Source organism: Pyxicephalus adspersus, chromosome 4, assembly GCF_032062135.1.
Source record: "Pyxicephalus adspersus chromosome 4, UCB_Pads_2.0, whole genome shotgun sequence".
Lineage (NCBI taxonomy): Eukaryota > Metazoa > Chordata > Amphibia > Anura > Pyxicephalidae > Pyxicephalus > Pyxicephalus adspersus.
Window position 1 is genome coordinate 119,820,557 of NC_092861.1, and position 12,960 is coordinate 119,833,516.

The window sequence follows — 12,960 nt, forward strand, 5'->3', positions numbered from 1 at the left end:
AAAAAAAACACACTAACTTTTAATCCCGTAAATCCCGCAGATCAGTCTATCTGTCGGAAGGTTTCTCCCATCGGGTCCAGGTATCCGTCTTCGGCCTGTCGCCTTCTCCTCTTTTCTTCTGGGTTCTTCTTCCTGTGTCACCTGATCCCGCACTTTGGGTGATGTATATAGGGAAAAGAATTTGCCGATCTTACTGCGCAAGCGTGGGATCTGCAATTTTTTTTTTCTATTGATGTAAGGGCTCCTTCTGCACATGCCTTGATCTTGGGCATGCACAGCAGTAGCAGCCATGTGCCTCCCGGGATGCATGATGTAGGTATCCTAGGAGGCTTTGTGCTCCCATTATGTCTTGATCACCACTGCAATTAACATAAAGAGGGGAGCTGCTGCACTTTTTTTTTTTTTTTAAAGTGTTGCACTTAAAAAGAAAAAAAAAATTACTTGTCCACCCTTTTATTTAAAGAAAAATTCTGAGTTTAGGTACGCTTTAAAAGTAATTTGCTATTTCTTAGCAAATGTTTTTAATCCTGGACCAGATCCATTCCAGGGTTCCTGGATCACCCAGCTTCACTGATGAAAGTGTATCCTCTCTAGCCTTTGAGAGCTTTATTAAATCAGGCCCCATGGATAAGTGGATAGAACTGGCTGTCCTGCAGCATAGACCAGTTAGGGTACAGACTGGATTGGAGCACTGGATTAGCGCTCCCTGCAACCAGTAACAATGAGGGACCCGGACACCAGGTTATCTTACAATATATGCTGGGTGGGAGGAAACTGGTTTATTTGTCAGAGGAAAAAGCTAGTGAGTTTTAGGCAAGTTTTCAATAGAAATGATTTTTCATGATTGTTTACAGTGACAGATGAAGCAATGAGCGCTGTACACACATCTCTGTTCTGTTCTATAGAGGGGGGAAGATGAGTAAGGTGCACCCCACAATGCTCTCCTCCCTAGTATAGTGGTTTTGCCCAATTGGTCAGTCATGGATCCGTTCTGATAGATTCATGAATGACGTTAGATGATTGCTGTACACATATCAGAGTTTATCTTGGGGATAATCATCTGATGTGTGTACAGAGCTTTAGATACCAAAGCCACACTAGTCATGACAAGGACAGGGAAGGCTCACCTAGATTGTAAGCTCTTCGGGGCAGGGTCCTCTCCTCCTCCTGTGTCACTGTCTGTATTTATCTGTCATTTGTAACCCCTATTAAATGTACAGGGCCGCATAATATGTTGCCGCTATATACTGTTTAATAATATTAATAATAAAAACTTGGAAAGGAGACAACAGAAATGTGATGTCTAAGTTGGGAGACACAGAAAGGGCCAAACAGGGAAAAAATATCATATTTAAAAAATTAAAGAAAGATATTTCAAGGCTTTCCAGAAAAAGGATAAATATTCCTGTAGTTATTTTATAATGAGTGGATTTTTCTCTGTGATCCAAACACTATATGATTATTTATATCCAACAGGATAGCGCATACACATTTCATACTGTCAGCCTGATTTAATAAAGATCTCCAAGGATGGAGAGGATACACTTTCATCAGTGAAGCTGGGTGATCCATTAAACCTGCAAAGGATTTATTAAAAGTCATTTGCTTGTTGCCAGCAAATGTTTTTAATCCTGGACCAGATCTATTCTGGATTTGCTGGATCTGGATACACTTTCATAAGTGAAGCTGGGTGATCCAGCAAACCTGGAATAGATTTCTTCAAAGAAATTTGATCTTTACCAGCAAATTTTTTCAATCCTGGACCAGATTTATTCAACGTTTGCTGGATCACCCAGCTTCACTTATGTAAGTGTATTTTGTACAGGCTTGGAGGGCTTTATTAAATCAAGCCATGTATCCTGTCTTTATGTCTGAAATATGAAATAGCATTAGAGAAAACTCTGGGGAGACTTCTCTTCACTTCCTGTCCTGGTGATGGGGGTCAGATGGACAGGAAATGATGGTAAATCAAAAAGCAACCATAGATATATTAATTTGAGAAAGAGTTTGGAGAATTATCAGCTTAATATTGGTGAGTGTATATTAAATTACTGTTCTAATGTCTTGCCCTAGAAGGGAAATCCCCAGGGTGTGGCTAACAATTAACATGGTGGTGTTGGGCTGATGGGATTAGTAGTCTACAGAAGAACGATGGGGATTTGTGTGGCTATCTAGTCACGGTTTTGCTTTATGGCACCAGGTCCTGTTTTGTTTTTATTTTATACCCAATAGAAGCCTTGGTTGGATAATACCCTGAAAATTATTATTAAGCTCCTCGGGGCCTCCTGTGTCATGGTCTGTATCTGTCTGTCATTTCCTACCCCTATCTTTGTACAGCGCTGCATAATATGTTGGCGCTGTTATTTTAATAATAATATTATGTAACAGGATTTATATAGGGCCAACATATTACGCAGCGCAGTACATTAAACAGGGGTAGCAAATGACAGAGAGATACAGACCATGACACAGGAGGAGGAGAGGACCCTGTCCCAAAGAGCTTACAATCTAGGAGGTGGGGGAAGTAACACACAATAGGAGGGAAAATTGAAATTATTTCCTGAAAGCATATTATTATTTCCATTAGCCATTAAAGGTTTCACCCTGACCAGAAGTACAGAGCATTATCTGATATTCTGTATACTGTGTGGTAATTGTAGCCATAGACATTGTGAGTCTATCAGCCTCCTGGTCTCATAATAATAATATATAGGTGGTCTCACCCTCCCCCACACACATATACCTGCTTGCAGTGAATCCTCAGCACCCAGCAGACCTCCAGTCACTCCTATCTCTCGTTACCACAGACTCTCTTCCCAATAGAACCTTCACAACAACCACAATTGAGATAGACAACCTTCCATTGCCTAGCAACCAAAGATGCGAACTCATGTCTCCGCCCAGATCTTCTCCTTCCAATCTGCTCGCAACATGCTGACCGGAAATACCCAACACGGAGCAGCCGGCCATGTTTATTAAGGGCAAAATGCAAACATTTAGCGTGTAAATTAAAATAAAACCTATTATTATTGTGAAGAACGTTACTTATACACAATGTAAGGATGCTTTGTTTTCTCAGTAGGAATCTGTACTTTTACAGAAGAGTCTTATTTTGCCCATACACAAGATGTCCGCCGGAGATTCCTGCGTATTGAGGCGCAGGTGCAGTTGAGTCAGGCTTGCCAGAGTGTATGGAAGGGTGAGCAGCGTGAATACTGCAGAGAAGGAGAGCGTTACCGGGAGATGGCGGACGTGAAGGTAAAGCAAGAGGGTGCAGACGCTGCTGAAATAGAGAACAGGTAAGGTGCTGCTATCCATGGAACAGTCCTGGCCCACTTCTCTGCCTTCCAAGCCTGATGAACACGTGACCAACACTTGCTGTTACTTCAACATTAGATCATCTGTAGTCAAAGTTCAATCTGCTTTAGGATATTTTGTACTGAAAAGTGTTTTCCCTCTATATACTTACATCACTATGTATACTGTATAATTTATACATGGAGAGATATAGTTCAACTTAAATCAGCAAACTACATTCCATGTGCATCAAAATAAAGATATGCAAAGTCTTCCAGTTCATCTATTAAAAAAAAAAAAAGCTCTTCAAGCAGTACCAGTTGAAAAGATGCTGGTATTCTAAGTGTGGAAGCAGAGATCTCTCTGCAGAGGCCCCAACCCCTTCCTTTGCTGAGTCTGAAGTCTCCAATCACCAGTGAGCTTTGCTGAATGGAGAGCTATAGTTTAGACTCAGGGATGTGTTGGACTCCTGCAGAGAGACCACTGCTTGCTGGTAGAAGACAGAAAAGATTTCTGCTTGGGCTGTGGCTGTACAGAAAAAAAGACTTTGCACACCTTTTGTTTGATGCCCTTGGAATGTATTCAAGTGATTTATTATAAAAGGTTAGCTAGATTATAAACAGGTGTAATGTTGACCTTTGAAATCATATTTAAATATTTCTTTGTTTGAAAGCTTTCTTAAAATTATCTTCGTGTTTTAGCTTGCACATATTGTTTTCTGCCTATATATGATAGTTATAATGAACAGCTGTGATCGTCTTTCTTCTTGATGGACGGCTGATCGAGACAGCTGCTATACTTTCTTATGGAGGAGGATGCAGCTATCTGCTGCTTTCTCATCCTCCTATACTTTGAGTATTTGGGTTTGTGTGAGTGAGGCCTTAAAGCAGAACTAAATCCGGAATCATAAGTTTAAATATTTCGATTTATCACAGTCATGAACACCTTTTAATTTATTTAAAATACAAAACAATCCCACAATCGTCACATACACAATAATCATTCAATATATTAAATCTAAAAAAGTGCTATTTGTAGCATTTACATATTTTTTAATGATATTGACACAGAGGCAGATACTCCAACATATCCCAAGTTACTGGCACTACAAGGACAGAGCTGGAAGCCTAAAAATCTGCTACAATGCAGGCCAGCTGTGCATTTGTGATGTCACCTGTCAGAGGTTAGGGCTGGACATCTTTCACCTATCAGGATTCATCCACAGGCTTTGTGCAGGTGAAGTTCCCCCAGATGGCCCAAACATAGGTAGGCAGCATGTGAGTGTTTTGTGAATAGGAGTGGGTGGAAAAGAGGAAAGAACAAAGCGTCTTTTCTTACCCCTAACAACATGACAGCTGGGGGATAGTAAGAAGGTAAATTAAAAAAAAAAAAAGCTATGGTTTTGTGCAGCAAATCAAAGATTATAATTGGATAGTCACATGAAATGTAGTAGTGACATACAATACTTGCCTAGTCATTCCCATTCAAAGGCTAGACATAGTGAACCCTGATACAAAACATTTCGTAGCCCAACACGTTTCACGAGAATTCCCAGCACACCAGCACCGTCTAGCTGCTAGACACACACTACGTGAAAATTTGTTCCCCCGCCTAATAATTGAATCTACTGGGACCTTTTTCCAACTAAGGAAACACTTCACCTCCTGTTCAAAGGAAAACCCTGTCAAGACTCATTTGATATAACGTTCCCGGTACGTCCCCTGAAGAAGCATACCGCCGTAACGCGTCGGGTTACGATACAAGGTTTCAGATTGCAATTCACCCCCTCCTCCTCCTCTTTTCCCCACTGCTCTGTTTAGTTTTGGAAGCACAAATAAATACCCTGGTACTTAGGCTAGATACACATCTTAGACTTATGTCATTGGAATCTTTCACAATCCTTTCAAAGACATAAGACTGAAAGATGCATGAACGAGCGATGTACATACAGCACCATCTGTTCTTTGTAGAGGGGAGGGGGGAGAACAAGCGACTGCTCTCTCCCCTTTACTTGTATTGTGCTTATTCGTCGTTCATGGGTCCGCCAGGATAAATCCATAAATGATGTCGGGCGGCCGCTGTACGCACGGCAAATTCTCGTCCAAGACAAGCCCTGAAGCAATAATCTGACGAGGATCATCTGATGTATGTGCGTAGCCTTATGTGTACTGTCTCACATTTTATATGCTGGGAGATTATCAGACTCATTCTTTATTATTCTTAGACATCTTGTGCACTGTACTATCTTCCACATGTACCAAAGACAGTTTCTGGCCAACCAAATAACCAAACTGCATGTTTTTGGAGGTGTGGGGGAAACCCATGGGAATATGAGGAGAACATGCAAACTCCTTGCACATAGTGTCCTGGCTGGGATTCAAATCTAGCACCCAGCACTGCACAAACCAGAGTGCTAGCTACAGAGCCATGCATTTTATTTGTGCTGCTCTGACACGGTCTCTTGCCAACATTTTTACTAAACTGATCATGAATAGTGTAAAAATTTACAGTGAAAAAATCAAATGGGCAATGCCTAATATTGTTTAAAATAATACATTTTGTAATTTATCCAGTCCTAAAATTGTCAGAGTCTGTGGCTAATATGCACAACCTTTTTTTTCTTTTTTGCATATAAGGATTATAGAGCTGTGTCAGCAGTTTCCTCATGGAATTACAGACCAAGTTATCCAGAATGAGATGCCTCATATTGAAGCAAAGCAGAGAGCAATGGCAATCAATCGCCTACTGTCAGTTGTAAGTTTAAAGGGAAGGGAGATGAGGGTGCTACAGTATGTTATAGAGTATAAACTATGGACCCATTCACACTACTTTGGGGCAGTAATGTGGTGAAATGTGCATGTTACTAAAGCATTGGTAGCTTAACATACATGTGTCAGTTTTAGTAGAATCTTAAATTGTGAATGTGGTCCTGATGATAGAGCCCAGGAATCCTATGTTTAGTGGAGGGATTGGACGGATCGAATGGTTGGTAACTTGTAGCAGTTCTCTAATACTTAATGAAAACTCACTTCATAGAAGTGTCGCGTTATATAAGGATATAGACGTCAAGTCATAAAGGTCGTTATTTCAATTAGTTACAATTTAACAGCATTAGATATTGTCATCCAGTGCATTTCAAAGATTAGACAGATTACACTAATTCTCCTTTATTAGGACTGATTGTTGACTGTACAAAAGAAATCTGGAAGATATATGTAGTTTTATGACTGTCATGATTTTTTTATGTCTTTTTGTCATTTAGATTTGTCCTTTTATTATTTATGTACACTAAATGGTTTTATAATATAATAGGGTCAACTGGATCTCCTTAGAAGCGGAACAGGCCTTTTGTACAGACTTAAAGACACACAGACTGCTGGGTGAGCTACAACAACCACTACAAAAATATTAACTATCTACATTTTTAATAAATATGTACCAACAAAACACTTGTGGGATTAGATTTAAGAACAAGACAGCACTAATTATACTGCCAATGCATTAAGAGCTGTCACAGAACTTTTAGAGACTTCTAATCTTATATAGAACACAAAGTGAAATTTCTCTAAGCAAATAATTAAAGCAAAACTTCCATTCTGCTCCTAATCTCCAACACTTCTGGGTGGCATAGGTGATAACTCCCTATCTTTTAGCAGATCTGGAAGTGTAAAATCTTGCAAAAATGCCCCCAAGAAGTGTTGGGGGTCAGGATCGAGGTAAATGTTTTTTTGGGAAGCCTCTTTAAATTGAGGGCTGGTCATCAAGAAGACTCACTCTTCTTTTATTTTGTTCTACAGTAAAATGAAGGGATCTGACAATCAGGAAAAGTTAGTATATCAGATTATCGAGGATGCCGGCAATAAAGGTATGTTTAGGTCAATACCATGTTACCATGTGTATGTGAAGCTATGCAGCTGCAGCTACAATGATCCCTGTGTTCTTTTTGTTTGTTTGTTTGTTTTTAGGCATATGGAGCAGAGACATACGATACAAAAGTAATCTTCCTCTCACTGAGATCAATAAAATTTTAAAGAACATGGAAAGCAAGAAACTAATTAAAGCAGTCAAGTCAGTAGCGGTAAGCTGAATATTATTATTATAAATATAATTTACTTAAAAATAATATTCAAATTCATCCAATTACACCGGATATGTATAGTCTGTCCTCTGCAGCTCTTTACTATTTGGCAGCAATTCCCAGCTATCAGTCATTTATTGAACCACTTTCTGACCATTGGTTTACCTCAATCAAGGTGTGTGTTTTGAAACATAATATCACAAACGCCAGACATTGTCTGTCTTACAAAATGTATATATGTATTACTTTGTTACCTTACTGAAAAAAGTTGTTGCAGGATAAATAAGTCCAGATAAGAAATGTAAAAATTATCTTCTTTTCCCCCATATCAGGCTTCAAAAAAGAAAGTGTACATGCTGTATAATGTACAACCTGACCGCTCGGTGACGGGAGGAGCGTGGTACAGTGATCAGGACTTTGAGTCTGAATTTGTAGAAGTATTAAATCAGCAATGCTTTAAATTCTTACAAACCAAGGTAATCGCCTTGAATTTCACATTGGGCCTATGACTTTGCCTGTGTTTTGCAATCATACACGTCCATATTTGTTTGGATTTGTTACTAATTTGCCATTTTCTATTTCGAATATTTAATCATCAATCATTTTCAATGGGTTAAAATCAAGATCTAGCCATAAATTAATTGTTGGCTTGGGACAAAGGGAAGAAAGGATAAAATTCTTAAGGTTTCTATACAGTTTGTGTCCCTAGTGTGTGTGTCATGGCCACCAATTAACATTCCACAAAAAAAAGGCTGCAGTTCAAATTTAAAATATAAATGCAACCCTTCTTCATCTTTTTCTATTTTTAGATTGATAAAGACCTCAAATATTTGTCAGGTTTTTCCTGTGATGTCTTCTTTTCCCCAATAGGAGAGATCATAAAATGGAGACACCCTTTACAGATGGAATTTCTCTTCATTTTGGGCATGTTCCAGCTATGCTTTGACACCAAAATGACAGCAGGCAACTTTCTTTCAGGGGATTATATAATAGAATAATGTCCCTTAGCATATTTGTTTGTATTTCAGCTCACATTTCCTAATTTTCTCGTGAAACATGATATATGTACGAGTAACCTATACTAAGGAGGGTATTTATTTTGGCACACAGATTGGATTGTAGAAAAGATTGTATAGTGTAAAAACAGTATATTTTTCTGTATTCAACAGGCAGAAGCAGCAAGGGACAGTAAGCAAAATCCAATGATCCAAAGAAACAGTTCTTATGCGTCGTCTCATGAAGTCTGGAAATATATCTGTGAACTTGGCATCAGCAAGGTAAAATAGGAAAAATGTTTTGATAATATACACCATTAATGTGCCAGAAAGACTTTAGGGCTCATTTAAAATGCAGCACAGTATAGCTGCACTGCCAGTGCATGCATATTTTTAAAGCAGGGATGCACCATTGAACAGTCCAGTCATGTAACCCAGCTCTTCTAACATCATTGGAGCTCAGCTAATCAGAGAGATCTGCCTGGGACTTTGCTGGCTGTAGACCACCATCCAGCAGTTATCACATTGCATCATTTATTCCAAGGTCCAGCTCAAAATATCCAATAATTTTATGTTTTATGCCAAAAAATCCATCTTGGAGGAGTTAAAGAAATGTGGGCAAAAAACTAAAAGTACTAAATATAACCATTATACTTCTGACTTGAAATAGGAGAGGAGTTAATAAACAATCTAGAATTTGATTTCCTAACTTTTTTGTGTCCGTGTTTAGCTATTCCATCATGATGATTATAGCACATTGAATGAGATGGGAATGCAGCTTTAACGTATCTATGAATAATCCATTTTTCAATCCCATTTCAGTGCAACATAATGCTTTCAGGCTTTTCAACACAATGCTGCAGGTGTCTAAACATGTCTGCCTTGGTATTCAAGTGAGGAAACCCACTGCAGTGATGGATTAGTTGGAATGCACAGATAACAGGAAGTAGAATCAGGCTCTGACACTTCCTAGAAGTGGTGGCAACATGGCTTTGACAGTACTGACTGTAAGATACCTTGCTGTGCTTACTAATTAAGGAAAACTTAGTTTTATTAAGCTCCAGATTGCTGTATTTACTGACAGGGCCTCTTTAAACAGAACCAATGAAAATGCATGTATGATTTTAGAAACAGGGTATGTATGTATGTAAACAGGTATTTTTTTTAAATATACATTTCTAAAAGGTTGAATTGTCGATGGAAGATATAGAAACCATTCTAAACACACTAATTTATGACGGGAAAGTGGAAATTACCATAATTGCAGCGAAAGAGGGAACAGTGGGGAGTGTGGATGGACAGATGAAACTTTACAGAGGAGTGAACCCAATCATACAGCCAGCAGGTTTAGTGCGTACACCTTGTGGCCTGTGTCCGGTAAGCTGGTTTTATATACCCTGTAAAATAAAACATTTAATTTTACAGCTTTATTTTTTAATCTGTATGTGTTCTTGCTTATGTCTGTAAGTACTTGTAGAATGTCCCAAGGGAGGGAAAAATCTGTAAAATAGACACAGGCAAAAGTGAAAAACTAACAGAGATGCTAGCTTTCCCTTGTTTAAACAAATTCTGTCACTTGCAATTTTTTGGGGATCTCAGAACTTAGTGCTTTGAGGTTCATACTTTACAGAAGAGTTCAGTAAATATAGGTTTACTAATGTTCTACTGCTTCATATCCAGACATCCCCCATGATAGTCCTAGGCACCAACGTGGGATTGTTTATCCTGCAACACATAGGTATAAACCTCAGTATGAGGTCTTAGCCTTCCCCACTTTATATATAATAAAAACAAAAAACATTTTACTTGGTCTTACACTTTAATACTTAAAGCAGGAAAAAAAACCTGACCTTTACTTTTGCAAATCCATTGATCCCTCTGAAGGTTTTTCTGGATTGGGTCCTGCGTCGCCCTGGAATCCCCCTTCGTCCCAGTGTGAAGGAAGGGCCGGGAACCAACATCTTCTTTGCCCTTTTCCACCTACGTTACCCTATCTGGCACTGCACAGGCATGAGATGACGTGCACGGGTAATGTAAATGGGGGGGGGGGCGCGTGCTGATCTCACTAAACATGCGTGAGATCGGCATTTTCTTTTTCCCCATCGAAGAAAAAGCTCCTTCTGCGCATGCCTGAGATTGAAGGAGCAGCCAGAAGCCTCCTGGGATGCATGACTTGTGTATCCCAGGAAGCTCTGTGCTCCCATTCTGTCTTTATCACTGCAGCGATAAGGGAAGGGGCTTTGACTTTTTTTTTCTTTCTTTCTTGCGATCTTTAAGGGTGATGTTCATTTAGTGTTAGCAAGTGAAGAAAAAGCCAGGCTTGATAGATATCCTGGCAGGTAAGAATGATTACTTTAGATTGGATGGTGTCTGTCCATTTCTACAATAATGCCCTGCCCAATACAAAAATTTTAAAAGTGGAACTTTAGTTCTGTCTAAGATATACAAACTAATTCCATTGAGTGTCTTGCGATGCAATACCAAAATTCAGACTTAAGCAGAGCCTTCTTAACAGCCGTGTTATTATATGAATATTTACTTACTGTTAGTGCACACATTTAACTTTTCTATTGTTTATACTGACAGGTTTTTGAAGACTGCCATGAGGGAGGTGATATTTCTCCATCAAACTGTGTATATATGTCTGAATGGATGGATTTCTGATGGAACAAGATACCTACTTAGGACACACTGTGGTGTATCAAACTGTACAAACTGTACTAAAACTATTTATTTTAGATGTTTACAATTTTTATTGCCATTCAAATTCCATTTTTGATATCTATTCTGTTAAATTCAGGTCCAATCCAAAGAATGATGTTGATTTATTTAACTCATTATTCAGCTGTCAAATTGTGAATAAAAATGATGATAATAATAAACATCTCAGAATGAACCATTAATAACTTGGAGGAAATATTTATAATTTTAGTGACATGCTAAATAAATAGGGTATAACCATTGATATATATAAACAGATTTGTTATTCAACATCCATGTTAACAAAACTGAAATTGCTTTTTTTTATAAATAAAAGTGGTGAAAGGAATTTATGTAGAATTTGGGATCAGCTTTTTTACTGCATTCAGCAGGTCATGGAATTCTGTATTCTGGAAGTGCCCACGGTCATCATATTTGTGCAGCTCTGCATCTAAGTTATCAGCCACTTCTTGCTGCTCACTCCATGGCAAGAATGGATCATCTGTAGAACCAAACTGAATTATATGGTGACAGTTTGCTTTTATCTTCTCCCATTGCCAGGGGCGGTTGAAGTACCCTAGATGTATATAAATTTTAAAAAGAAGAAGCATTCATTAGAGACATGTTTTTTGATGACGTATTCGTAATGAGGCACAATTGAATCATACAGTAATAAATATTCATAAAAAATATTTTTCTAAAATCAGATTGTTTAACCTAGGGCTTAAAAGATGGTAACATTGCAGTTAAGACGTGCCTTAAAGACATAAAAAATGACAAAAAAGCATCAGTTTTTTTTCTGGCTGCAGAAACCCCTGAATTCTCATAACCACGTGACCAAATTTTTACCCATTTAGATCATGTGATTTTACCATCTCATCTTTGCAGATGAGAAAAAACATGTTACAATGCACTATCAATTACTAAGTACTAAGCTTAAAATGGATATGAGAAGCAATTAAAGAATGCATAAAAGTCTATAATACCATTTAAATAAGGAGCAAACAGCATTTGGTGACAAAAATTGCCTATCATCTGACATTACAAGGAGGACATGTTTGTAGTCCAAATCAAAACAGCTATTGACAGAACATGATGACACTGCTTCTTTGGAGATGCACTGTAAAAAAATGTATGTTACCTTAAAACAAAAAGTGTGTTACAAAGAGAATTGCCAGGCAAATAGAGCCCTAGAGAAAAAGGCAACACTTTCCCAAGGGCTGGTAAGCTGTACTGAATTACATTTTTGTTAATAAGTTGCCTGATGCTGAAGGACACATAGATCTTCAGCATTTTACTGCTCCGTTTTTTTTTTTATTGGTTTTCAATTCTTAGGGTGACAACCCTTACCAAATTCCGCTACTGCATTATTATTCACTGCCTGATTCTTTAGGTGGACTAAAAGCAGCTGTGCCAATGTTGCACAAATAAAACACAATTAAAGGAGGAATTATTAGGAAAAATATTGTGATGTGATTTTATTTACAGTGCTCTCCAAAACTAAATATTCTTGTGAAAATGTATTTCCACTGTACACTATACAAAGGGGCAAATGTGGGCAGTGTATGAGCCACTCTGCTACATTAGGCTCTTCCTCATACTAACATTTCATATTCAGCTAGTTATTAACTGTATTATCTCTATAAAATGAAAAATTAAGGGAAGTGATAACATACAATACTGATTCCTACAGGGACCATGATCTCTGTATAAGGAGGAAATTCCTTAAAATGTATTTTTCTTGCATAGTAGAAACTTACCACTCTTGCGTTCATTTTCATCTCCCAAATCGGTGGTATAAGCTGCCACAAGAATAATTGCACAAACCGGATGTTTTTCGGCAAACCTATTGCAAATTGAGAATGATAAAAGCTTAGAAAATTGTTCTTC

General features: G+C 38.2%; 3 protein-coding genes across 4 annotated transcripts in view; 1 reads left to right on the forward strand and 2 right to left on the reverse strand.

Moving 5' to 3' along the window:
* DZANK1 (double zinc ribbon and ankyrin repeat domains 1) overlaps nt 1-2,903 on the reverse strand; it is a 28,516-nt gene extending 25,613 nt beyond the window's left edge. Inside the window, exon 1 of one of the 2 annotated variants that reach the window (XM_072409467.1) lies at nt 2,744-2,903. Coding sequence is in view for 1 of the 2 variants with exons in the window: in XM_072409466.1 (XP_072265567.1) it covers nt 18-309 (292 nt within the window). In the remaining variant the exon portion in view is untranslated. Of the gene's footprint in view, nt 1-17; nt 1,155-2,743 lie in introns of those variants that run through there. The other variant, XM_072409466.1, reaches the window with a different exon arrangement.
* A 260-nt stretch (nt 2,904-3,163) lies between these two features.
* Nucleotides 3,164-11,276, forward strand: POLR3F (RNA polymerase III subunit F). Its single transcript, XM_072409468.1, has 9 exons — nt 3,164-3,299; nt 5,934-6,051; nt 6,610-6,677; nt 7,095-7,162; nt 7,263-7,375; nt 7,708-7,851; nt 8,545-8,652; nt 9,556-9,747; nt 10,957-11,276. The coding sequence occupies exons 1-9, from the start codon at nt 3,244-3,246 to the stop codon at nt 11,032-11,034; spliced, it is 945 nt and encodes a 314-aa protein (XP_072265569.1). The 5' UTR covers nt 3,164-3,243; the 3' UTR covers nt 11,035-11,276.
* RBBP9 (RB binding protein 9, serine hydrolase) overlaps nt 11,100-12,960 on the reverse strand; it is a gene marked incomplete in the record, with an annotated part of 5,416 nt that continues 3,555 nt past the window's right edge. Inside the window, 2 exon segments of the mRNA XM_072409469.1 lie at nt 11,100-11,647; nt 12,831-12,916. Of these exon segments, the coding sequence (XP_072265570.1) occupies nt 11,421-11,647; nt 12,831-12,916 (313 nt within the window).

What these genes read in the sequence shown, in the direction of transcription:
- POLR3F (XM_072409468.1), top strand. Translation starts at nt 3,244, where the DNA reads ATGGCGGACGTGAAGGTAAAGCAAGAGGGTGCAGACGCTGCTGAAATA. An exon ending in GCTGCTGAAATAGAGAACAG is followed by an intron (nt 3,300 to 5,933) that starts GTAAGGTGCTGC and finishes TTTGCATATAAG; the next exon opens with GATTATAGAGCTGTGTCAGC. An exon ending in TCAATCGCCTACTGTCAGTT is followed by an intron (nt 6,052 to 6,609) that starts GTAAGTTTAAAG and finishes ATAATATAATAG; the next exon opens with GGTCAACTGGATCTCCTTAG.